Consider the following 25,978-nt stretch of genomic DNA (forward strand, 5'->3'; position numbering starts at 1 on the left):
ATTGCAACTAAGGGACCTACAGGTTTTAGTGGAATCCGAACCACATTTTTGCCTTGGTATTAACGAATTGGTCTAATTATCAGGAGTACTGATGCGGATAGTAGTAGTATTCACTAGCACGGACGTTAATCCACACCAGGGAGTATCGCATCTACAGTTCATGTCTATAAATATCCACAATTTGTGACCTCCTCCTAAAAGCTGGATTACAGGACAACATTACCGTCCGAGTCATCATCATCCCAGTAAAGCAAGGAAGGGGGTATGTAGGATGCAGCTACTGTACTCGAAATCAGTGTGTGTGAATCGGCCACCAATCAAATGTTCATGGCTTTCCAAATCGGCACAATTAGCTGTTTTATTGTAAAATTATCTGATTTCAAATGCTTATATCAAGTCTATAATCCGATGGAAGGAATAGGGGCCACGTGACATTTGATTGAGATGTTTTTTTCTATTAAAATTGCCAAAATTTGCCTTCAAGTCTGTTAACTAGCTGTTCTGAATTATACTCAGCTAGTTTTAATTGACTATACTCGATTCCCTTGCGTATATGATGGGCCAACAGCTCGTTTATTTAAACAAAACTCAACAGCTTAAGACAAGATTGCCACAAAATATACGCTTAAGTCTGCGCAAAACGTCAAACAAAAAAAGCTTAGGGTAAAAAAACCAAGTTATTAATACCAATAATACCATTGTAATATTACCCTTGTAAAACTAACACTTCATGGATATACAGCTTTTCAATCTCTTATCTCAAAAACTAAAATAAATAAATCATTCAAAACTATTTAATAAAAAACTAAAACAATATCTACATGATCTTACTATGTATTTTATGTCTAAAATTTATTAGGTCATTCGCCTATTGGGTCTGATGATGATTGGAGTGTCCAATCGAAATCGATCACCACTTACCATCTTTTTTGTATATTTACCGTCTTGTGAGTAACAGTATAAGCGTAGGTATATGTTTTAAGAGTTACAAGACGTTTCTTTTATTTACTTTCCGTAAAATTTGTGACATCCAAGTTCTGGAATATACATTCTTGATTGTGTTGAATGTGGTTGAATACGAGTTTTTGCCGTACTCTATGGCTAAATTATTTAGGCGGTCCGTTCTTCCAAATGTCTGTCAATTATAGTAGTTTATTATTCTGTTTTTTTTTCAACCAAGCCAACCTTCAACTTCAATTTCAATTTTAAAAATGTTGTCTGCTCTTCCCTTCCAAAAACTAACTGCTTTTAGTTTTGTTTTGTTTATGTCTCCTGTTTTGTTTCAGTTTAAGGATACATCTTAAGTGTCTGTTGCGTGTATGGACTTAAATGTTTCATCTAATTTTTCTGTAATATTATTTATTTTGTGGTTTGTTCAAGTTTAAAGCCAGTTCGGGTTCGACAGACAAGGTCTATGAATGCTCTTGTTTATACATTGGCAAAGCTTTAGAGTATTTTAAAACAGGTACATAGCCCCATTGACTAATGCACACTTACTTTACTTTATTCCCTATTTTTTATGAATAAGTAAGTAATCATTCAAGATTGATTGCAATAAATACCTATATTTGTTAAGACAAATCTAGCCTAATGACAAACATGAATAGGCCTAAATATTAGTCTAGGCCTATGCCTATTATGATACATTTTATGTAAGATTGAGTATGTTTGATCTATTATTATATATAATTTGAACAAGAGTGAGATTATTATAATTTAGTAAAACATTTAATTACATTAATACCAAAGTTAAACTACATAAAATGTCTGCAAAACAACCATTGACAGCTTAGGTTTGGACGAGTATGAGGTGTTAGGAGTAGCTTTATGAGAGACCGAGAGATAGTGACAAGTAAAAGTTCCACTAGGCTAACTTGAACCAATAAATGCTAAGACGTTTAAGTTAGGCTTAGAATGCGAAGACAAACGTAAAAGTCATCTAGAAATGCAACGGATGGTTGGTTAGTGATGGTTGATCATTACAGGGACTAAGTTAATCAGTTCTTATTAATTGGAGGCACCTATACTAATTAATTACCATTTGGGCATGTGAAGAAGGTAGATCTGTATCTATGCTAATTCGTGGTTATATTATTAGGCTATGTGATTTGACGTTAGGTTACCTACATTAGAAAGGTATGTTAGAGTTGAGGAATAAATAATAAACTGAGTTTCATGTTACCTTCATGGACTGTTTTTGCACTACAGTACCGGTACCTATTGGAAAAAGTTAGCCGGTTGAACACAGGAAATAATACCTAATTCAAAAAAATACCTGGATTTAAACAGCTATTTGCTCCCCAAATACCTTCCCTTCAAATGTTAGGTGCCACTAGAACTTGGACTCGCACAAACCATCATCTGAACCTCATAATAAACCATCAATGCTTAACTTAATCTTTATGATGTTTTTGTACCATATAGCCTACTTAGGACCCTATCCTTAAAAAAACTGATTGCATTTTCAGATTCCGCACGAAAAGAATTGAAAGTAAAACCATAAATTAAACATACTCCCTTATATGTTTAATCTATGGTAAAACATGACATTTTAAATTTGTAATCGGTGAAACTTTATTCGGGTAGACTTCCGTATCTGTTGGCACAAACAACCGAATGAAAATATTGATTATTTGATTGTTTCATTGGATATATTCATTCGGTTGTTTGTGCCAACAGATACGGAAGTCTACCCTTTTATTCACCTCTTACCAAAAATTGTTGGCAGTGACGATATATGCTACCGGTAATAAATTAACTTACTGTAGAATCTTTTTTAAAGGCTGTAACTTTTAGGTTTTTCTAACTAGGATTTCTACAGCAAACTTAGGCCTACTTTTACGTGTTCACCTGTAAGAAAATACTGCGAGGTTATAAGTTTGCATTTTTAAATCTAGTTTCAAACTCAAAGCTTAAAGATGAACTCGTTTTGCATTCAACGAATCAACACAGAATTTTGTTTCAGGTTATAATGGCAGAAGATAATTCTTTTTCTGAACTTGAAAATTTGAAAAAAGATTTTCTTCTAAATCCTACATTAGTTGTTGGACCTTATTATCAGGGTAAGTTGTCTTTTATACACTGTATGCAACTTCTAATAATAACTTAACCTTTCATTTGTATTTAATGGCAGTAAATTGTAACTTACACTGTTTAGGTGATTATCATTTTATCATACCTAAATAGGCTTACAACAACTGTGCAACCTAACTTAACACGTTCGCTGCGGGCCACTCACCGTTGAGTGCTCCAGTTCCTTTCTGCCATGCTAAACGCTCACCGTTGAGTGCCGGCATTGCCTACATTCCATTCAATTTCTGAGCAGCAGCACACCAGGAAGAACGGGTATTTTTATGTCCGGCTAGGAATGAGTGCTTTAAGTTATTGTGGTGTAGGCTGGTAGTGAAAATTCCCGTAAAAACCCCTTCTTGTACCTATGCTTTGAATCAAGAATCAAGAATCAAGAATCAAGATGAAATCAACTTGTCCCGTTTTTTCTCTCTCTTTTGGCAATACAATGGGACTGGCTGGTTCCAGACAGTGCTGCTATTTGTGGATGTTTCAGCAAACTACGTCGATTCTAGTCACAACGCAGAACATCACCGCACAACATTGGCTATTCGTCAGACTAAAATATTTGAAAGCGAAACGGATCTGCTCGAAGCTGCGCTGCACTGGGGCTATGCCCGCCTTTTTGTGGGCCGCAGCGAACGTGTTAATAATTCAATGGCAGTAATGAGTCCTTGAATCATAACGAGAGTGTGCAGTATCAACATAGCAGATTGTACCCACTGTCTGAGTCTATTACCACTCCCATAGTTTTTGTTTTTAATAATTATTAATATTTGTTTTCATAAAACCAACCTAATATTTTCAACCTGCATGATCTTCAGAATAGCACAATGTTAAATATAACTTTTAAAATATCCCTATTGACTTAAAACACAACACAAGTTTTTGGTTTTGTTTCATTTTGAAATACAGGTATTCTCTTTTAGTTGGAATAATGTAGATTATCTGATGCTTTAAAATGTTGTTTTAATTTAAACCTTTTAGGCCAAAATTCCTGGGTCATTTTTAATTGCCATCTAATCAATTTAGCAATTGTTACTAGCCAAACTTGTTGAACAGTTAATTCCTAGTTTTGCAGTGTTCCATGTTTTATATGCCATGTATATCCACATCTTAAAAAACTGTTTTACTTTGTTCAAAGTGTTATGTTGACGTTTTCAGACATTCATAAGCACATAGCCGATGTGTATTTAGCAAACAAACAAGAACTTAAAGGAATCTACCACCTTACCGAGGCGCATGCAGCTACTTTACGGCAACAGACAGTAATCAGATACGACTATAAACAAGACTTGTAAGTTTTAGGGTAGGCCTAATTTCAACCTCAGTGTTGTAGACATGGGTTTTACAGGCTTAAGGCCTGTTTTGCCAGAAGCTGCTGGTGCATCTGACACAGCGATGATCGCTAGAGTGATAATCGCTCAGCGTCCATCGCTCCGGGCTATTTTGCCAAAGTATCTGTTCCTTGTGATTATTTGATCAGTGAGTGGTTTTCTTTGTTGGCGAAAGGAGTACTGTTTTGAAAAATGAGCTGTAAAAAGCAAATAGGCCTGGTGAATTATTTGTTAACCGAGGAATGGGATGATGAAGTGCTTTTAGAACTATTGTGCGAACCCAGGGAAGAAGTAAATTTTTATGTTTTAAATAGTCCTGAAGAGGGATATTATATAAATTAATAATAGAAAATCCCCTCCATTCTAGGAAAGCCGGGTGTGCTGAAATGGCTTTAGGCCTAATCATTTCATTATCTTCTTTGCTATTAAATCCCCACTTTGATTGTGACATGTCTTTAAACTTACAAACTGGGTAAAAAACACAATTAAAAAAAAATTAAGAACCAACAGTAGAACTTATGTTTCTTCTTCTAATATCGCTAGTGACTGTGTCTCCTTCTACTACAAGAGCAGTGGTTCTTGATAGATGCTAGCGATTCAGTTACAGACACTGGCACCTGTAGCGATAAACACTTGGCAACATAGACTTACCTGAAACAATGCAAAGCAGTGGGCAGCGATCATCGCTGAGCGATAGACGCATCAGCCGCTTTTGGCAAAACAGGCCTTTAGCTTTGATGAGTCAAGTCACTCTTTTAACCAGAATAAATCAACTAATGACAAATCCTAAGTCAACTCGTTCATTGTTTGTAAACAGTGTTTTTAATGTGGGCTCATTAAATCACTGACTCATTTGGTCGCTCAAATCTAAGTAGATTTTTGGCTACGCCAACCAGTTGCAAGGGAAAAAATCGATGAGACATTTCAATGTATGCCTTTGGTATTACAAAACTCTCTTAGGATTAAAGATCTAATATACACTCCTTCTCAAGAAGATATTTAAATTTAGTGAACTACTGGGGTTGTGGGTGTGGGGTGTACAGAAATTACATTTTTAAATAATTTATAATGTGATATTCCTGGTCTAGAACTTGTACCTAACTCACTTATTTTGCTGTCTCTAGGATCAAAAGTAACAGAACCACAAGTTCAAAAATCCCAGTTGAACAAGGAATACAGAAAAAATATGTTGATTTCCAAAGTGATCTAGCGAAGGATGAAGAAAATGGATTGTTGGCTCGTCTGCAAGAAATGCCTAAAGGTACGTTTTCTGCTGTATTTTTGCCACACAAGACATCTAAATCCAGAAATTCTGCATTAAGTTAAACTAGTGTCCCTGTTGCTCGAATTCGAGCAATTTCTAAGTATTAGAGGTGTTATTTTAAAAGGAATAACGTTCATAATTTCTGATAACTTTAAAAGATTCGACCCAAAGATTATGGAAATATTCCAGATGTACATAACAGAATATATAAATTTATCCAGGCTCTCTCGCTTTTTTCCATTGTAATATTTACGCCAACCCGAATTCAAATAGTAAATTTTTCATTTCAACCAAGTCAATGTTTGTAGCAAACTTATTGACTGTTTACAATTAACATATGTTCTTCTTCTCACTTTTAATTTCTGACAACAGCTGGAGTTGCATAATAATTTTTGTTTCCCATGTTAATCTTATGGAGGAATACGAAACTTTAAAGGGTCCTAGGGCCTCACTCTCTGATTATTTCCCTAAAAAGAAAGTTTCCTGCACAACTTCATGTTACGCTCTTTCCAATGACACCAAAAACATGTAAATCGGTTCAGTAGTTTCGGAGGAGTAATTGTCACAAAAAACATGCTTGCGTATTAAATAAGTAATAGATATACAACATTGTCGCTGTTTTAATTTAGTTGTGAACATGCTTTTTTCAAGGTTGATTTGTACAAACTTTACTTACACTATCATAGTTAACATTTCAGTTCTATTTTAAATTACGGTAGCTTAGATAGTGACTGTGTGTATAAATTAATTTTTTTAAATAAAGATAGGCACTTAAGCTAATAAGTGAAACAATTTTCTGGCAACTTCTAATACACATTTATAATTTATTCCTTACAGAATGGACAGTGGTGCAGATCACAAGAGAGCTAACACCTTCGGAACAGTTGAAAGTCAGACCCAAAGACACTCCTTCAGAGCCAGCGAACATCTACATTACTCGGCTACATTGCGGCGAAACTCTCAAGTAAGGTTTTTCATTGAAGCTTATACCTTCTTTGAAAAAAACTAAAAAACTATAGCCTAACCTAATAACAGAGTGTGTTAATGGATCTTAGGAAAAGAATTGCATTGCAAATTTATGTATAGTGAACTGAAAATCTTCAAAATAGTTTCCTTCCGAGTTGACACACCGCTGTCAGCAAGTTTTTCACTATCGGAAGGCTTCCTGAAAGTCAGCTGGCGTAATTATGTTCAGAATCTTCGTCGAAGCTGTTTGAACTGCTGTGGCAGTGCCGAACCACTTCCCTTTTAACTCCTTCTTATTTCCGAAGAACAAAAAGAAGTCGCTGCGGGAGCGTTGCCACGTTGTTTCGGGCCAAAATCTGGGGGACTGCCCAAAATTGGGTAGACTGCAATTTTGCCACACGCCGGTGCTTCTGATAATCCTTGTGCATTTTCGGTACAAGTATAGCACAGCGACCTTCCACATCATAAATCTTATGGAACCATTTGAAACACTGTAGGCTACCCTTAGTTCAAACTCATTCAATACGTTATGAGTGTAGTGCTCAAGCGTCGATCACGGTTAAAAACTTCTGCAGTTTGGCCAGATTTTCTTGGTTCCGCGACGTTACAAGTCTTCAACGTGATCACAAGCAATTCTCTAAAGCTGGAATGGTTGAACAAATATTCAGTGTTGGGGAAGCTACTTTTAAAATGTAGCTAGCTACAACTACTGCTACATTTCAAAAAAAGTAGCTTAGCTACAGCTACAGCTACAGTTCCGAAAAAGTAGCTAGCTACAACTACAGCTACAATGAAATGTAGCTACAGCTACAATTTTAGCTACTTTTCCAAAGACGTTACTTTTTATTCCACACACATTAGGTAAATGTAAAATTAATTGCAACTACATTTTTACTGAACAAACATTTAAAAAAATGTCAGTATTGTATCTAACATTAATTGGAAAACAAATTATTCCTAGATTGTATTTAATTTTTTGGCATTATAAACCTAACATTACAACAACAGAACCAAATAGTTCGGTGTCCCATCATATTTAGTACTTATTTTTAAATATTGCATTATTTTTAAGCATCTTAAATGTAAATTTCATTAAGTTCAAAGGACATACAACCAAACTATATTTTAAAAGCTCATTTTATTTCTTTAATATAGATTCATTTATAGATGTCTTATATCAACAATTAAGACCAATAAAACTATAAAACGATTATTTAAAAATATTTTTTTTACAGAGCCTAGCCTACTGAAATTGGAGTTTATTGCCTTTCTTTTAATGTTAAAAACGACATTGCTATAAACTTTTAAGTGATAAGTTACTTGTTCTATGAATAACACTTTTCAATGTCAAGAAATCGTCCTTTATTGTCATTATGCATAGGGCAAATTGTGCTTCAACCTAGTTGGTACAGAAAACAGTATCCAGTAACTTATCCTGAAATCGGCTTTTAATTTAAACATGTTGAAATTTGTAAAGTAAAAATAACATGTAGGCCTACTTGGCTATGTAACAAGTTGGCTATAGTAGGCTTGTTCTTGCAAGGACTAAACATATATATTCCTAATAATTGAACTTGGAACTTGGTATTCGTCTTAAACCATAGCATAGCCTAGGAATTAATAGTCCTATACAAGAGCTGTTAGCAGGAGCAAACTATGCTATTTTTTCAATGTAAGTTTCATGTTATATGGAGATTTTTTCGTTACAATTATCATGTAGTCTAGGCATATCTAAAATCACATCAGGTAATTTCCTCTTTGTTAATTTAGTAAACCTTTGAAAAACTTCGTAAACTAACCAAGGAAGGGCTTGTGATGATGAACCACAATCAACAGCTGAAGCAAAGGTTGATAGACCAGCTTTCTCATTATTTTAAGGTTTAGTGTTGGTTTCCATTAAAATCCAAGTTTAAACACTATCGGTATAAAAATTAAACTAAATTGATTACTAATTTCCCTGTCAATCACTTGCAAGCATTCAATAGCTTCTCTTGTCACCGGTAACGTTTAAACGTCGTCTGCATCTAGCCATCTAGCGATTTCATTTTATCTGACAGTAATCATAGAGTAGTAAATTAAGGAAATGAGAGCCAAAAAATGTGGATAACACTCATTTAATGGCCTCCATGTCCACACAACGTTGTAATAGGGAATGAAACGGCTGCAACCAGCTGCATGAAGCCAAGAAAGTAAGGCCTAATTTTTTTGAAAATCTCAGTTTGAAAGAGGTTGTTTCACGTAAGGTTGAGGTTATGATAAAAATCACTATCTCAAACAATGTTAATGTAGCGAGAAAAGTAGCTAAAATTCCGCTACAACTACTTTAAAAATGTAGCTAGCTACAGCTAAAGCTACAAAATCTTAAAAGTAGCGTAGCTACAGCTAACGCTACAAAAAAAGTAGCGCGCTACTGTAGCGTCGCTACTTGTAGCGCGCTACTTCCCAACACTGCAAATATTTTAGTATCTACTCCTGGTTTGGTAATAAGGAATATTTTCAAAGATGTAAATACTTAATAAACCTAGAAGAAATTAATACCAAATAAAGAAAAAAAAATATTGTGTTGTTTTATTTGATCTTTGAACCTGCTTTGCCAAAACTATAATAATAGAATAATAGAACTATTCTTATATATTTTACTAATTCGTTAAATAGAAAAAAATTATGGAAAAGTACCTATGCTAAACGTTGCTTTAGTACATCAATAAAAGAATATAGACTAATTTCATTATATTGTGAAAATTGCAACTTTTTCAGGGAGAACAACCCGATAACAGTTCTAGTAGAAAAGCCGGAGAAACCACCAGGAATGCCAACTGTATATGAATTGATGAAACAGGCAATAGAATGTCTACGAACTAAGAAAACAAGACCACAAGAGATAAGAAAAGAAAGGGAGAAAGGATCACAATATATCAAGGTAGTTGTTTAATGTGTTTTTCTATGTTGTAACTTATATTATATTTTCAATCCCATTTTCAAGATCTTGAATTATATTAGATTACCTTTGTTGTTGTAGCCTGTAGTTATTGAGACCCTATGCATTTCACCAGCTTGTGTAGCTTCTTAAGGGTTCTTCTTCTTAAGTTATTTTCTTGTAACTAAGACTTAATTACAAAAATATTTACATTTTTTTTATATCTAGTGATCCCGTTTGTGTCTGGCGGAATGCATAGGGTGACCAAACATCTTACGTACAAGAACTACTGGCTACATTCACAAAGGTATTCTGTGTTGGTAACAAATTCGATAGAGTAGGTGTAATATGTTTCTATATTTACAGTAGGTTGTCCAGAAATTTTAGAAGTGCAGCACAGTAAGGGATAGGTTCACTGTGTATTTCTTGCCTTTTGAACCGGGCTAATACTGAACCCACTTTCCAATTGGGATCCTCAACTCATGATTAACTGTATTCATTCATTCAGACAGGATGTTATTACATAGATTCTATCAAAATTCTCCTCTAATTTAAAACTGCTCGCCTGACAATCAAAAGGCAAAAGGGATTGCTACTGAGAAAAGTCAGTAGCTTTTTGATGATTCTAAACTTTCCTGATCATAGGGCTTTAAACAAATGATCCTGGCAAATAACAGCTGATCATAGTCAGTAACAAAGCTTGTAGCATCTCGCTTCATTCTACACTCACCCTTCACTCATATTTGGGTTAAAATACACACAAATACAGGTGTAAAATAAAGCTGGCGTCCCCATATCAATTTTTTTTTTTTTTTTTTTTTTTAATAAAAGAGGTTGGCGGCCTCTTTTAACCTTGCATTTGCACGTCCACATAGACTAAGCGCCCGTGCGTGGATCGTTTACAGCATAGCAAGGAGTGAGCCGGTACAGTACAAAGGTGAACTGTACTGATAAAATGTTATCGGCAGTGACCAGGATCCGAACCCACGACATCGCTGCCTTGGGCCCGAAGTCCGCAACGGTACCGACTGAGCCACCGACTCACTACTACACTACACTACTACACTAATTGGTAATGGTATTGCTGTTAACCTATACATTATTGCATGTCACTACAGAACTAATCCAGCGATAATATTTTCATTTCCTTATTGTTATTTGGAATTATTATTCTTTCAGGATGTGGCCGAAGCAATGTCGAGCAAAATGCTGAAAGAATGGAAATGTCTATTCACAGGCAGGCTTTGCTGCAATACTTACAACCAGAAGATTCGTGCTTGTATAGACAAAGTGGTCAATAGTGACAAATTCCAAACATACAAGTAAGGTGAAGAATTTAAAACTCGAGTTTTGCTTTAAGGCAGCAGTAATGATAAAAATATAGTTTTTGTTTTTGGTGTGGCTAGTGGCATTTTAAATGTGATCTTTTAAGAGAAAGCGAATAGCGATCCTAACCGCAAAATTTTGAAGGATATCGAGAGATCAAACTCTTCACTCTAAAAACCAAAATTTAAATTAAATTTGACGATTTTTACTAGTTCAGCAGGATATATTTTTGTACAACATTTTGTGCATTTTGAACCACTGTGTATTTGTTTTGATGCACCTCCCGTCAACATGGCTCTGCGTAGTGCGTGTCCTTCGTTGTTACTTGATCAACCTGACCGCGATAGCATAGACTAACCAACACAAGTAGACTTTTCATCCCATTGTAAATTTTGAAGCTCTTTTTCGAGTCTAGTTCATGTACAGTGACACTGATCGCTAGTGTCGACAAAAGTTTGATTCTATTATTTTAAGGTTAATTTCATGATTTGAGCTTTACTGTTTGGTTATATAACTAGGGGACGAGTTTTGTTTATAATTAGTTATTAATATTTGGTTAAACGAGGTTATAAATGAAAATGACTGAAATAATAAGAAACAATTTGTAAACAAAACACAACCTCTACAGTGCACCAATTTGTTACCAGGATGGACGGCAAAGATCGCCAACTGCTGTACCAAGTGGTGGACGGCTGTGTTTATCTGAACAAAGCCGAGATCCATTCGGCTGTTTGCTGTCTCGTTGATTCCAAGGAGTTAGGTATTGACCTTATCAAAGCAATAAACGCCTTCAAGGAGGATATGGCCATGCTGCTGGCCGCCCGTAGATATCCTGTTATACTTATTGTGGATGATGTAAGTACGCATTAATTAGTATTAGTATCTGCTGGTTTAGACTTTTAGCCAATTTGCCCGTAGAAAATAGTTATTTGTGTAACTAGTGTACAAAGTGGGACATTGTGCTCGCAGTTTTTCCTACGGGTACTAAAGAAAATACAAATAAATATTTGTAGGAGAGTCGATGGCTCATTTGGTAGCGTCACGGATTTTGGGCAGTGATGTTGAGAGTTCAGATCCTGGTTGCCGCAAACATTTTATCAGTACAGTTCACCTTCGTACTGCACTGGCTCACCCCTTGCTTTGCTGGATCTCGTTCCACGCATGGGCAGTTAATCCATGTGGACAGGCAAATGCAAGGTTAAAAGAGGCCGCCAACCTCTTAAAAAAATCTAGTCTTTCAAACACTAAACAACACGTTTTAGGTTAGGTCAAATCCAATCGTTGAACAAAATGGGAAACCCTGCACCAGCTGATCGTAGTCGTGGTATCTTAAAGCCAATTTATTTTCAAGGGTAGGCCTACACTACACATATTATGTGCCTACTAAAAGCACATTGTTTTGTCTTATTTGGTTGGAATAGGCTACTTAAGTGCAGGGAAAAATGAGTGTTTCAAAAGTAAGTAAATGCATCAATTAGCTACTTTCTGTACTATAATAAGTTAGTGCAAGGAAGCCCACTTTGTCAGTTAAATGTGAAAAACCTATTTTTAGTTGGGACAAGAGTTTGGTTAGGTGTCGAAATGAGAAGGAGTGTTCAGTCCAAAACATTGTCACATTACACTTGTTTGGTTTGGTTTAGCTACATAATTTAACACTTATTTCCCCTTTAGAGACACACACAAATTCCAATTTAATTTGAAAATTGTTCTGTCAAAATTGTTGTAAAAAATCAAAAAATGAAAGATAATTTGAGCTGAAAATAGTTAATAGTTAAATACTTGTCACAATTCTAACAATGTTCTATTATAGTTATGCCACCAAATATCACGTTTATGACATAGAATTGATAGTGCAGTAACAAATAATTTTTTCATGTCCAGGCACTGGATGGGTTACCTTGGGAGATGTTGCCAATGTTCAAAAAGCACCCAGTGTCAAGAGTGCCTTCAATACACTTTCTGCATGCTTTGTACCACGAGCATAAGAATCAAATTGTGGATGGCTGCAGGTAAATATTTTTTGCAAACTGTTGATATTTCTTTTGGATTGCATAAATTGTGGTAGGGTAATGTTAATGTACTCAAAAATATTGTAGACATTTTCAATCACTAAGTAGGCTATGCATTAAACTTGACTAGAGGTCGTCCAGTGGTCGAAAACTCGACCATACACAGACTTCTCTATTTTTCACCTCACACTGTAAATAAAACATGTAATTGGAATTTCTTACCCATAAAGCCCATGTTAATTTTTTGTTAATTTCAAATTCATTTTTTGTACTTATCTTTGAGCCTATTTTAATTCATAAAGAGATTTTGCACACCTACAGGAAAATAGCTTGTATTAATATATAGATGGTATTTAAATAGGAAATTGATCCAACAATTTGATGCGAATATTTTATTAGAAATCGAGCCAGGTGGTAATTCGGTTAGTCTGCAGGTTTGTTGCACCGGGGGTATTTGCACTTTGCAGCTTTGTTTTTACATTATTGAACAGTTTATGTGACAATAGTTGATTTTTTTTCCAGATTAGTTTCAAATCTCGACTTGGGCTTCTATGTGGTAAATCCTGGGCAAGATTTGAAGGAGATGGAGTCTCGACTGATGGGTTTTCTGCAGAAGCGTGTGCCACAGTGGAAAGGCGTATCGGGCCAGAGTCCGTCTGAGAATGAGTTCTGCTCTGCTCTGGTTGATCATAATGTTTTCCTGTAAGTAATCAGTTGTATGGCTGTGTGTCAGTGGCGGACCCAGGGTATGATTTTCGGAGGGGGGGGGGAGTTGGATTGTAAGGGTAGACTTTCAGTGGAGGGGGGGTCCTGAGGAAATGGAGCTGGTCAAGGGGGGCCACCCCTGAAAATTTTTGGAAAATTTGAACTGAAAACTCATGTTTGTAGAGAATCTAGAGACAAAAACATGATCATTTTTTACAATTTAAAACTATATTATTTTAACTAGATTTATTTACCAAAGTCTCGGGGGGGGGGGGGGGGGGCGGAAGGGGGCGATTTCCCCTTTGCCCCCCTAGATCCCACTGTTGTGTGTTTACCAATTCTGTTATTAAGCATTTTTTGAAGTGTTTCTTGTAGATAAGGAGTGTGTAATTCATTTGTTTATTAATTGTTACATGCAATCGTTTTGGTCACCACCAACCAATTCATTTCAGAATTTAGGGTGAGTTTATTTAAATATTTTATAGTTCTATATTTATTTGTTAGTAATATAATTAAATTTCAGGAATCTAGCTAACTTTATTTAGTTTAAAAAATTGACTATGTCAGTAGTGCACTTGCAAAGTGGATACTCACTAATAAATTGAAAACAAGAAATCCACAGTTAGCTTTATTTTAGTCGGGCTTTTCCAGGTCTCGGATTGTTTTGATTCAAATTTAATTTATGAAATTGTATGGTATATTCTTTAATTAATTACAAAGCAAATGTAAGAAGCTTTCTGAAAATTAATTGATTCAACAAATGAACTAAAGTTCTCACATGTGACATACTGGTGAGAAGAATGGTTTAGTATATCATTATTTTTTGATATGTAAGAAAGCAATTTATTATGTTCATATTCTTCATGAATATGCTTTCACAGTCCCTTATTTTAGAATCGTGGTCTTCGGGCAACGACTGTGACTCGACTGCGTTAATGTTGCTTAAAAGCAGCTTACTACATTGTCAAAATTTACATTAATATTTGAGATTCTCACAGATATTGTGGTCACTTTAACGGCTCACACTACCTCCGCCCAGAAGACATTTCCCAGTTGCGAGTGGTCGCCTTGCCACTACTGTTTGGCTGCAGTAGTGTCGCCCTGCAGGATCTCGGTGGTAGAGCGGAACCTACTGGCGTCTCAGACAAATACATTATGGCCGGCAGGTAATTTGGTGTACAGTTTTTGTATCACAAAATCCAAAGTTTCAGCATGTAGGCCTACTTTATTAAAAAAATGTTGAACTACTGTAGAAACCTATGCACCAAAAGATGTTTTTTAGAAGAAAATTTTTTGTCAATGATCAGAATATTTTTTTTGTAATTTCCATTCGTCAACATTACATTTCTATGGACAACGTCGAAGAACACAAAAACAGTAGTATGCATTAGCATTTGGCTGGCTGGGTAGCTGAGTGGTTATAGTGCTCGCCTACTACTCAAAAGGTCGCCGGTTCGATCCTGAGAAAAGTCAGTAGCTTTTTGATGGTTCGAAACTGGACCCAGCTGTTCCTGATCATTGGGCTTTAAATAAAGTATCCTGGCTAATGAAACAGCTGATCTTAGTCAGTAACAAAGCTACACAGATCATCTCACACCATTCTACACTCATCCTTCACTCATATTTGGGTTAAAATGCACACCTAAGTGACGTCCCTATCTCAATGATTGATAATTAATCATTGATTTAGCAATTGAGATGTATAAAAGGAAAGAGTACAATGTACTTGTCAGACTAACGGATATTCAGGATTTTGCATTGATCGCAGTTTCCAGAAGATCACAATTATATCGGACCACAACCATGGGAGAAGTAAATGATATTAGCCTACCTCAAGTCTGGCTTGACCGAAAATATCAGGCTAGCACACCTCTAGTTGTAATACAATTTTATTGTAAATTTTTTTTAGATCTTCATTTGTGCCTACCTTTGATAAGGTAGTTATTTAAGTGTTTAGAATGGTTTAATGTAAACTTAAATTGAGCAGTTAGAATTTTCCATCGCTACATTAATTTATTCTTTACTTGAAAAACACTTCATTACCTTAAAACTACTTTATGGATAGACATAAAGGAGTTGGTCTAGTTTAACCAATCCATTCAGAAAAATAAATTTTGTAAAACTATAAGAAACGGTATTGGTAACTAGAATAGATTTTTCAGGCATCAGCATCGAGAATTGATAAATTTGTTTATAGAAAAATCACTAGTTTAAAATAAACATATTATATCAATATATAATACAATGATCAGACTGTAAATATTTGTTGTGTTGGCAGCGCCTGTGTAATAGGCATGCTGTGGACTGTCACCAGTGATGACACAGATTGTATGACCGTCATGATACTCAACAGCTGGCTACCTGGTGAACCGATAGATCTCAAGCCCTTCCGCACAACAGGGGACATGCTCGCGCCAAACAAGGTATACTTGCATAGCTCATAGAGTGGATGGGGACAAAAATGACATTGTTACTGCAGTTGTATAGTTTTGCATGAAAACAGTGTAAATGTAGCTCTTCTGAGATTATTTATTCCTAGGTTTAGTTTTGTGTTTTCCTACTTAAACTTACTTACTTCTGTTATTTAGGAGGTTATTGTTGACATTTCCCATTATGGTTGTAAAAAAACTAATACCCAACGTTTTGTGATTTGGGTATAAGTGATTTTTTTTACCTCTCCAAACATGTTCCATTTCTTGTGTCATCTGCTATCTTCAGATTTCCATCTAATTTCCATGTGTCTTGCCTTGTCCAAACCATTACAATATTTTTCTAAAGCTGTCAATACTACCTTATGTGTCCCTTTAAATTTTGTAGCTCAAGCCTCTAGCAAATGTGAATGTATCTTTTCATTTTTTACTTTTCCAAAAGTGCGAGGATTAAACATCTTTTGGTCCATTAGGTTGAAGCATTTACCCCGGTAATGTCTCCACTTGCGAACAGCCTCGTCTCTTCCTCAGCTCAAGACTTAACTATATGTATGTATTAGTGGATGGTTAAGGTGTATACTGATCTGAATTTATTTTTAGGAGCCAGAACTATTGCGTTTGATGCGCTTTGCGAGGGAGACATCTCAAGCTTACAGTAACGCTGCGGCTTTAGTAGCCAGAGGTATCCCCATCAAGATGGTGGAAAATAAATAGTCACTTTTACTCTTAAGTATTTAAGTTTTGTAATTTTTGCAAACAAAACCGTTATACCTCACCAAAAGGATGTCTGTATATAAGAATAATTATTGTAAATTATTAATTTAATATTTTTATTCCAATGTAAAATATTCTTAATGATCAGTATAGTTGGTCTTGTATGTATTGTATAAGTTTTTGTAATGAGTAATATACCATCTATGTTTATATTTCGTTTTTTTTTCTGTTTTATTTTTGTTAATAATGATGAGTACCTAGTGGTTTTTGTAATAAATACGTTTTAGCCAATCTTTTAATTTTTTTTCCTAGTATAGGCCTGAGTTGCTAATTTTATTACAGCATTATTGTGGTTTTATTGAGAAGTATTGTGGTATCTTTAAATTTAGTTTGTCTCGATGGTATTTAAATTCTAGTATACATGGAAGGCAACTGATGTATTTTACTGATGTAAAACTGTTAAAGTTTTCTTCGCATTCAATAATTTTTTAAACAAAATATTCCAAAGTGTTGTGAAATCTACTTGCAAACTGTTTTACTAAATATTCACTACCAATGAAGTGAGACATCACATTCCATGTTGGCATTGTTGGCAATTTTATAATATTGTGAAAATAACTTGGTTAAATTGAGCTACAGTAAAGTGTAAATATTTTTTTCTTTCTTACACATTTAACATTTAATGCTGAATTGAAAGGGAAACTAAAAATGATGGCAACTTTTATGTCCCCATCAAATTGTACCACAGTAATTCAAAAGAAATAATAAACCTATAGTGACAAACTCTTTCAGAGGCTTATTGATTTAACACAATTTATTTTTCTTGAGTAAAAATTGTTTACAGCTAAGCTAGCCTAAGCCTACTGTTAAAACATACTACAGTGTTCAAAGTCAGTTATATTTCAAAACTATTTCAAAAGGTGGATTCTCTGTGTTGGAATTGCAAAAGACTGGACTCAAACTAAAAAGATTTCTGAAAGCTTTTATTAGTGTACAATGTTGGTTCTACATGAGAGTAGGTTGACAGAGATGTTATCTATCACTGGTCTGTTTGAGATAATCTGGAAAGATACACTATAAATGACTACAAGATAGTGTTCCTTTTTTACAACACACGTAAAAAAAAACTGACCACACTAAACATTTCTGAATAGATAACAAAACATTTTACATGTGTTCCTTAAATCAACCTTTAAAGAAACATGGAAAAGCTCTCGATAGAAAACTCCTCACACCCACATTCAAACATCCAACGTAAGAGCGGTACACTAAACGTAAGCACTTACACAAATATTGAAAATAACCTCTGTGCCTAAAACATTCTAGAGGGGGGGAGGTAGGCTAGGCATCGATGCACCACATTTTATCGAGTTAAAAATGGAAGACTTAATTATGTTTGCTAGTAGTGCAAACACGCATTATATCAATAAATATATTAATGACAATAAGTACGATAAATATTATTTATGTACAAACAGTTTATCTTCACAGTTATTGAACTTCGCTTTTGCGTATGTCCCTCAAATGAGAACGCAATGAAAAATTGTTGAAATAAACGCAACTTTCTCCGAACCAGCCATGACATTGTGCCACAAAACAGATAGGGCAGAATTATCTCCAAAACTTGAACTGCCAAAGCATAGCCTATAACTGACTTGGGTAGTGTTCTAATTCTCTAGTTATGTACATTCAATTTTCTTGCAGTAGGTAGCTGTTTTTTTTATTCTAAAAATATCAAACTGTTTGAATAGTCGGTCTGAATTTTGACTTGTAAAAAAAGTCTGTTGTATGAGAAATCAAATGCCATTGAAATAGACTATAATTTTGTATAATTTTCTCGATTGTTGACCATTTATTTGCAAGCTTAATAATTGTAATATATACCTATTTCACTATTATACAACTATGTTTGTAATTGATATGTTTGTAAACGCAAAGTTTCAAGAATAATTTACTTCTTTATCTTTATTTCTTATAATATGATATAATTAATGATAGTGATATAATTTTTAACTGTACCAATTTGAATAACATTAAGTTACCTGTAAAAAAAATGATTTTTTAAAAATATTATATTTTTCACACAAGATATGTGTCTAAATGATATGACTATCAAACAGAATTTTAGGCATCTTGCTCTGGCTATTCACGACTGATAATTCTAAACAGACAAATTCTTAACAGAACATCAATAAATACTACACAACAAAACACTACATTCTACAACAACTGTATAGATTCTCTACGTAGAAATTATAAATATATACTCCATTATATTATTTTAACAATCATCGGTAATAAATATTTGTAGACAGCTATATACTATTTGCTGCGTTCGATTACCAAATTTGATTTAGATTTTGAAGAGAATGTTAAAACGTCAAGCGGAATCGCATTCTTAACAACTTTCCTTAACGATGCTTAATCGTAAACATTGCCTAATAGAATCTCAGTGAATTATAATAAAACCTTATAAAATTATTGTCACAGTAAGACTAGTAGTTGGGGATTATTTGTCAGTTTCAGTGTGAAGTGGCCAGTAAGTTAGGAAGGCCCGTAAATAAAATTATCTTGCTCCAACTCGCCTCATATCGATATCGCTTACTTAATTTATATTATTGCTTTGCATTCAAACACAAATGTATCACAAGATCTCAAACTGCTCGTAGACATAAAAAAGGTTATACTTTATAGATTCTCAATTTAAAAAAATGTTATAAAGTGGTTTTACCAAAAGGTATTTCTAATTAGTTAGATAACTAAATTGAATTGTACTAGCAAATAAAAGTAAAACCAACATCACTTTAGCTGTTCTTTAGTATGTTTTTGTTCTTTGAATGTAAAGTGTAAATGATGGAACAATGTTTGTTCACATTTTGGAGAGTATTGATATCAAAGTAACTACTAAAATAAAATATGACAAACATCCATAGCTCATAGACAAATTATGAATCAAAAGATGAAGATACTAATGGTATAGTTTTTGTTGAAACAAAATATCCTGTGAAGCGAGAATAAACAATAAAGTTTGTCAGTAATCATGCTAATTTGAAAAGTAATAAAATAAAACCATGGCCCTTTTTTAGTAATCTTGACATAATAAAAAGTAGATTAAAGTTTAAGAACAGGCTGGTAGTCTATCATTAGGTAAATCTGCTTCAACCATGCCTAAAATGAGAAATATACAATTCAAATCGTGTATTTACTCAGAAGCTTCTAAAACAAATCAGTAATTTGTATTACTATTTTATTTAAATATACAACAAAAATAATTAAACAACAATTAACAGTGCACTGATTTACTAAACCTAACCTACATTTTATAAATTTCATTAGTTAAAAAATATTTTAGCTCTGTTGTAATTATTTAATTTCAATTTAACCTACTAATTACACAATAAATTGTAATTGTACATTAACCTACCTTACAAACAAACTTGTAGTCAATGTAAAAAGCTAAGAGTTAAGTACAATTTCATCAACCGGTATACACATACAGTAGATTTTTAATTTTTATAAATGTATCTTAAAATACACACGACTCGATCTTATGTAAGACAAACCAAATGCGTAATCAATGAATTTTGTCCAAATAACCACGAAATGTGACAAAGTTTGTTGCGTTTCAGTTTAGTTACTGTACAAAACATCGAAATCGTTACAAAAATGTGTCGAACTTGTTCATTCAAAGACATACACAGTTCACAAGTGACTTACATTAGGACAGTAATGCAAAAATAGGTGAATCTTAGTGTTTTTACATGATAATAACATCAAAAGTTTTTACAACGGGAATTATCACACTTACAATTTGGGTTTTCTTGGGTGATAATAGTTTGATAGCATGCAAGCCTGATATTGTACTAAAATTTAAAATTTTGATTTCTGTTTCATATTTTTATTTTTCAAGGTTTTACACGGGTCGTACCCTCTATTTGTGTAATTTTCCACTATCGGTAATTAAGCTCACAATAATCTCCAGGCCCTCCGTCACTTAAACCACCTATCTTCCCTCTCACTTAGAGTCCATGATAAAATACTTAACCTACATTTTTCCTTTGACTGCATTTGCCATCATCTGGACCAAGTCTCTAGTTTTAGCTACAAGATTCTTTTACACCAAAAGAATCACAGAGTCAAAGTCAGGTTTCAAAAACCTAAATAACATGAGTTTGTTTCTGGTAACAGGAATTGCAGGTTTAGAGATGATGTGAAGATCATGATGTGTGTAGTAGCAACAGTCCAGATGTGACTATGAGAGTCAGTAGTCCAACCAATCGGTTGCACCCTCCACACTGCTTGATCTCTATCTCCTGTCAGATAAAACACAGATCGTCAATATTAACGTAGTGTTGAAAATATAATTTACTACAAGGCAAATAAGTATCAAGAGCATGTGTTTTAATATATAATTTCTAAGTAACTTGACTTTTTGTTTCGAGCCCCAAGAAGCTAAAAACACTGTTGTCAAAATCTCTATTGTACATCCCACCAAGCACACTGCATCTGGGTGAAAATCTTTTAGGATACAATTATAAGGGAGCAACATCAACCAAGATAAACTTGCTTATGTTTGTGAACCAACACATTTTGATCATAATAACTGGGGTTTTACTCTAAGAATCAATTTTAGACTTTCTTACCCGTGAAAAATAAAAAAGCCTGCAAAGTCTGGTCTGCAAAACGATCATACTGCCCTTGTAGTCCAAGCAATGAAGAAAAAAAAAAAAAAACAAATATGGGGAAAAATCATGTATAAGCCAAATTTGTCACAGTTGTAGGGGAAGGGTCCTTAAACAATATACTAAAAGTACTGACCGGTGGGGGTGGAGCTAAAAGGGCTAGGGGGCTCTAAAGGTCCACTTTTTAGGTTTTTTGTTAATCGTATTGTGCAAAGTTCCAATCATGGATTCACCAGTGCTTCTTCAGGTACCTTTTTATCTGTATGAGCTGAGTGTTAGAGGCATCTGTGTGCAACGGAGAAGAATGAGTGAGCTTACTTACAATTTGAAACTGAAAATCTCACATCCTGAGATCATGCGGACTGACATGCATGACAAGAAATTCCACCAAAAAGCTTTGGTCCAAGTTCTGGATATATGTCAACGTAACCAATCTCATCCAAAATACCCACCCTTGAACCTTAGGCCTATCATTTATCTGTCAGTTTGCATCTACAGTAGAAGTCCGATTATCTGAGCTAAACGGGACCGAGACTACCTCGGATAGTCAAAAACTCGAATAACACGGCGGTAATAATTATAAATTATAATTAGACAAAAATTGTATTGAAAACTGGAGATTATGTTTTATTATTACAGTAATAAGTTATTTATGATTAAATAAACTCTTTACCAACTCGTACCAACAATCGATTTATTACCGGTGGAACTGCATTTCCCAGGCTATCAGTACTGTGGACCTGGAACGAAATTGAAAAAAAAACTGCTATATACAGTACTGAATTTGCCTCGGTTAACCCGGCGGCTCGGATAATCGGACTTCTATACCTCAGGATGGTAGCTGATGCATTTCGACGGCCGTCTGCGGTAAAGTGAGTGAGACACGGGCACCCGACACTGCTCTGGAGGCGGCAACTCCTGGGCCGCAATGCTCAGCTGTTTGCTACCGCACGGGCACATTGTGTCCACCACCAGCAGGATCAGGTTGCTGTGCGGAATCTTCTGAACACTGAAAGGCCTGCAACGTAATTTGATGTTGAGTTATACTTTAAATCTAAGGCTAGTGTACTGTCCTGAGTACCTGAGGTATATCTTAGATTTTAAATATACATCAAAGTCATCAATGTTAGATAATTAAAAGTTAAGGAGTTTTGCTTTTGTGGTGGAACATCGTAAAAGTATGGGGTAAAAGGTCAAATGGCTTTGAGTACAAAGCTTCTGAGACTTTTACTTGGCTTTTTGAGTTTTGACTAACAATATCAGGATTCATGGTTGTACCGCAAGAGGGTAGAAAAGTAAAGGTTCACTCTATTATTTTTAAATATTATTCCAACTGAACAATTTAATTACTTCTTTTATGTATGTTATAAATAAACATATTTAACAACGCTTAAGTTTAAGACCATAGTTGTTATTGATTTATGGAGATGATTAATGGTATGTAAGGATGGTACATACATTTTTTACTTGTGTCTCAACGCGTATCTTTACTTGCGTAAACTACTATACCACCATTGTATTCACACCTATCTTTCATGACAAGTACTATAGTCACGTTCAGCATAAAAATACTGATTGATAAAGATGAAGACATAGAATAGGGTGTAAAAAATTAGGCGAGGAAGGATGTAGAGAAGAGTGAAGAAGAGGAATGTGGAGAAAAGAGAGGGAAAGCTGATTTCCAAGAATCATAATTTTTTTGAATGTTTAAAGAGGAAATTTCTTTAATCAGACAACTTATTTCATCATAATTTTCATAAAAACAATATCAATGACTTGAGAGGCCTTGGTGGTGTTTTTCGGTCTCAACCGTGTCTTCATTAATACACTTTTTTCAGACGTTTTGCCCTTACTGTCAAGAGGCATCCTCAGTGGCTATGCTGAGACAATTGTCCACTGACAAACACCACCATGAACTCTATGAAAAGTATATGATGGTGGTGGAAAGAAAGTGATTAAGAGGAAGACTTTGTTGTGTGTGTAGATAAGATGAAAAAGGACATTGAGAAAAGAATTAAGATTGCAGTTTGTGTTGGAAGAGGGAGGGTAGAGGTACAGAAGATTAATGGAGAAGCCAACAACTAACCTCTCACATCCAGTGACATGACAGTTGGTAAGTTTCCCCTTGAGAGGGTTGAAGCTGCCGCTGTTGTTGAGACGGCCGGGTTGTAACATGTATAGGTCGACTCGTTTGGTGCAAGGTCGTGCCCGGGTCCGGTTGTGAGGCGTCGGGCGGCGCGGGGGCACTGCGGGCGGAGGCGGGGGCATCACTCGGGGCGGTACGTCCTCCTCTCCGGGGAACTTCATGGTGTCCCCAGCTGGTAGAACAGGTGGACATTCGTGAAACACGTTACAACAATGAAACATGTTACTTAGGTTCTGTTACTGAATGCACTTAGCACGTACATTGCCTTACTCAGCGATTTAAATTATGTGTCCCAAAGCTCATGGGTTTTAGCTCTTCACTATGCAGGGAAGAATTTAGACATCAAAACAGACTTTACAAAGATAACTTTTATTTTATTTAATCTCATTTTGAAGTAAAATCAAATAAACTAAAGTAATGAGTCACAAACGAGTATACCAGGCAGGTGAACTGTACTTTGACTCATGGAGGGCATATCAATGTTAAGGGGTATTTTGTGACAATTAAACAGTTAATGTAAAATGTGGATTGACCTTCCACCCATGTTACACTCTTAGACTGAAGCAGTAACAAAACATATCTAATTGTTAGTGGTACAATTTAACTAAAGTTTTCTTTATTGTCAAACAGGGAACAAAATGTCTACTTTGAGGTAGTGTATCATAATCAAAGGGTGAGCTAAGAAAATCTGTTCAAATAAGCATAGTTCGATGCTAAATTTGTGGGCTTTAAGTTTTTAGTTGTTGAAATTTAAGTGAAAATTGTCTGTCATGTGTATAATACTGTAACATCGAGAGTCTCACTGCTGTTGTGTGGTACTCATTTTCGAGTAAAATATTTTTTAATATTGTATTGTTTTGCAACCGCAGTCTCTGTTCAATTTTAATTTAGTTGCCTCATGAAATGCTTAAACGCATGAAACGAGTACATTTATGGGTCTGATAACATTAATTTTTAGATTCTCAATGTAAAGTGTGAACTTAAACCTTTCATGAACAAAAAGGTATATTTTTCAAATTCTAAATATTAATTTACCTGATCCGCCGTTACTGCTGCCTCCGTACTGGTCAAAACTTGTCTCATAATCGTCTGAGTAGATTGGATCTGGTAAAAATTAAAAATTATTTTGGAGCATATATCTTTTATACGGTTTTAATTGTTACACAAACAATATCGATCCACCCAAACAACATGCATGACAAATGGTAGTTTTCCTGATTGAAAAAGACCATGGTGACATTTTGACCAATCAGAAGCAGCTAAAGGTTAATCTAATCAAATCAAATTTGAGCATGATTGTTTTAAATTATTTAGAGGTAGTGTTAGCTAAAATATAATATGTTTAAACTGTAATTTGGGTGGATCTAGATGGTGTAATGTAGTGGTGTAGTGTTAAGGAACTTGTGAGAACAGCATATTGATCACTAGAATACTTGAAAATGGTGTTTCCATTGCCCAAAGATGTATTTCAAATCAAATTCCATAATCTTTTCAACTGGAAATTTTACCTGATATGCTGTAGAATTAGTATTTAAGTTTAGTTTATAGATGATAAGGAATTCTATATTATCTAATGAATTACCAGAATATTTTTCACTAAGAATAAAAAATGAGATCTTACAGGTTTATGATGTTGCCTACGTAGCATGTTTTCATTTTATGAAGTTTATAGATTAAGGTAGAGCTTTATCACGTTTAAGCCGAACATAAATATCTAACCATACCGAGACACAATGAAGAGGATAATGATGGTAAATGGATAATGTTTAGACATTACTAGTATTCAACCATTTTAAATCAGGATTTTTTGCAATTTTAAGTTAGAAACTTTTAGATCCATATTTCATATTCACACACAAACATTTCACAAAAATATCATAGTTTCTTAAACGCATTAGAAATTAGAATAAAAGGTTGACAAACACACCTTAACACTTAACATTGTCAATGAATACTTACTTTCAACGTCTTCTTGGGCGTAAGTCCAGTGAATGTCGGTATATACAGTTTGTGCTGCGAACCAAACCAACTGACTGAAAAACCAATGAACCAACCAGCCCATCGTCTGCCATGGAAGCTGTTGAAAAAGATTACTCAGAAAAGAAATTGCTTTGATTTTATACAAAAATGTTAGCTAACATTTGTTTGTGTTATCTTGGTTGCACTTTAATTTAGCATCATCAACTAAGGCTACAGTTACTATGGATGCAAATTCTGATGTAATTTTGTTTTGAGCAGTACGTCTGAAACCCTCGTCAGAAGGCAGTTAGTTACACTGTGAACGTTATCTGATTTTCTGACAGTCAGTATGTGTCGAAGCCGCCCAGCAAAATGGAACTCGACTCGATGAACTATATTTTCTTGAGAGTTTCGTGATTTAAGTTATTGTTGTTGAATGGTGGAAATTCAGAGCA

At 34.7% G+C, this 25,978-nt stretch overlaps 2 protein-coding genes across 4 annotated transcripts in view; one reads left to right on the forward strand and one right to left on the reverse strand.

Annotated features, from left to right (window-relative positions):
• Window positions 1-1,258: 1,258 nt before the first annotated feature.
• On the forward strand, window positions 1,259-16,905 carry LOC128996274 (uncharacterized). The gene is made up of 13 exons (XM_054421478.1): window positions 1,259-1,465; window positions 2,966-3,062; window positions 4,234-4,366; window positions 5,531-5,667; window positions 6,508-6,634; window positions 9,394-9,556; window positions 10,733-10,875; window positions 11,527-11,734; window positions 12,761-12,888; window positions 13,411-13,590; window positions 14,592-14,759; window positions 15,872-16,016; window positions 16,623-16,905. Exons 2-13 carry the CDS (start codon window positions 2,972-2,974, stop codon window positions 16,734-16,736), a joined length of 1,737 nt encoding a protein of 578 aa, XP_054277453.1. The 5' UTR covers window positions 1,259-1,465; window positions 2,966-2,971; the 3' UTR covers window positions 16,737-16,905.
• Window positions 16,906-17,702: 797 nt separating this feature from the next.
• The window catches only part of LOC128996270 (voltage-dependent calcium channel subunit alpha-2/delta-3-like), a 95,737-nt gene continuing 87,461 nt past the window's right edge, over window positions 17,703-25,978 (reverse strand). For 2 of the 3 annotated variants that reach the window (XM_054421474.1, XM_054421473.1), the window contains 5 exons: window positions 25,524-25,641; window positions 24,600-24,668; window positions 23,505-23,736; window positions 22,247-22,436; window positions 17,703-21,049 (listed from right to left, as the gene is read on the reverse strand). In XM_054421474.1, coding sequence (XP_054277449.1) covers window positions 20,954-21,049; window positions 22,247-22,436; window positions 23,505-23,736; window positions 24,600-24,668; window positions 25,524-25,641 — 705 coding nt within the window. In that variant the 3' untranslated portion in view covers window positions 17,703-20,953. The remainder of the gene's footprint in view (window positions 21,050-22,246; window positions 22,437-23,504; window positions 23,737-24,599; window positions 24,669-25,523; window positions 25,642-25,978) is intronic. The other variant, XM_054421475.1, reaches the window with a different exon arrangement.

Source organism: Macrosteles quadrilineatus, unplaced genomic scaffold, assembly GCF_028750875.1.
Source record: "Macrosteles quadrilineatus isolate MER2022 unplaced genomic scaffold, UCM_ALF_1.0 Scaffold_6__1_contigs__length_79288215, whole genome shotgun sequence".
Lineage (NCBI taxonomy): Eukaryota > Metazoa > Arthropoda > Insecta > Hemiptera > Cicadellidae > Macrosteles > Macrosteles quadrilineatus.

Coding starts and splice junctions, on each gene's coding strand:
- LOC128996274 (XM_054421478.1), top strand. CDS start 2,972: ATGGCAGAAGATAATTCTTTTTCTGAACTTGAAAATTTGAAAAAAGAT. Junction 9,557..10,732: donor AAGGATCACAATATATCAAG/GTAGTTGTTTAA, acceptor TTATTCTTTCAG/GATGTGGCCGAAGCAATGTC. Junction 14,760..15,871: donor AAATACATTATGGCCGGCAG/GTAATTTGGTGT, acceptor TTGTGTTGGCAG/CGCCTGTGTAATAGGCATGC.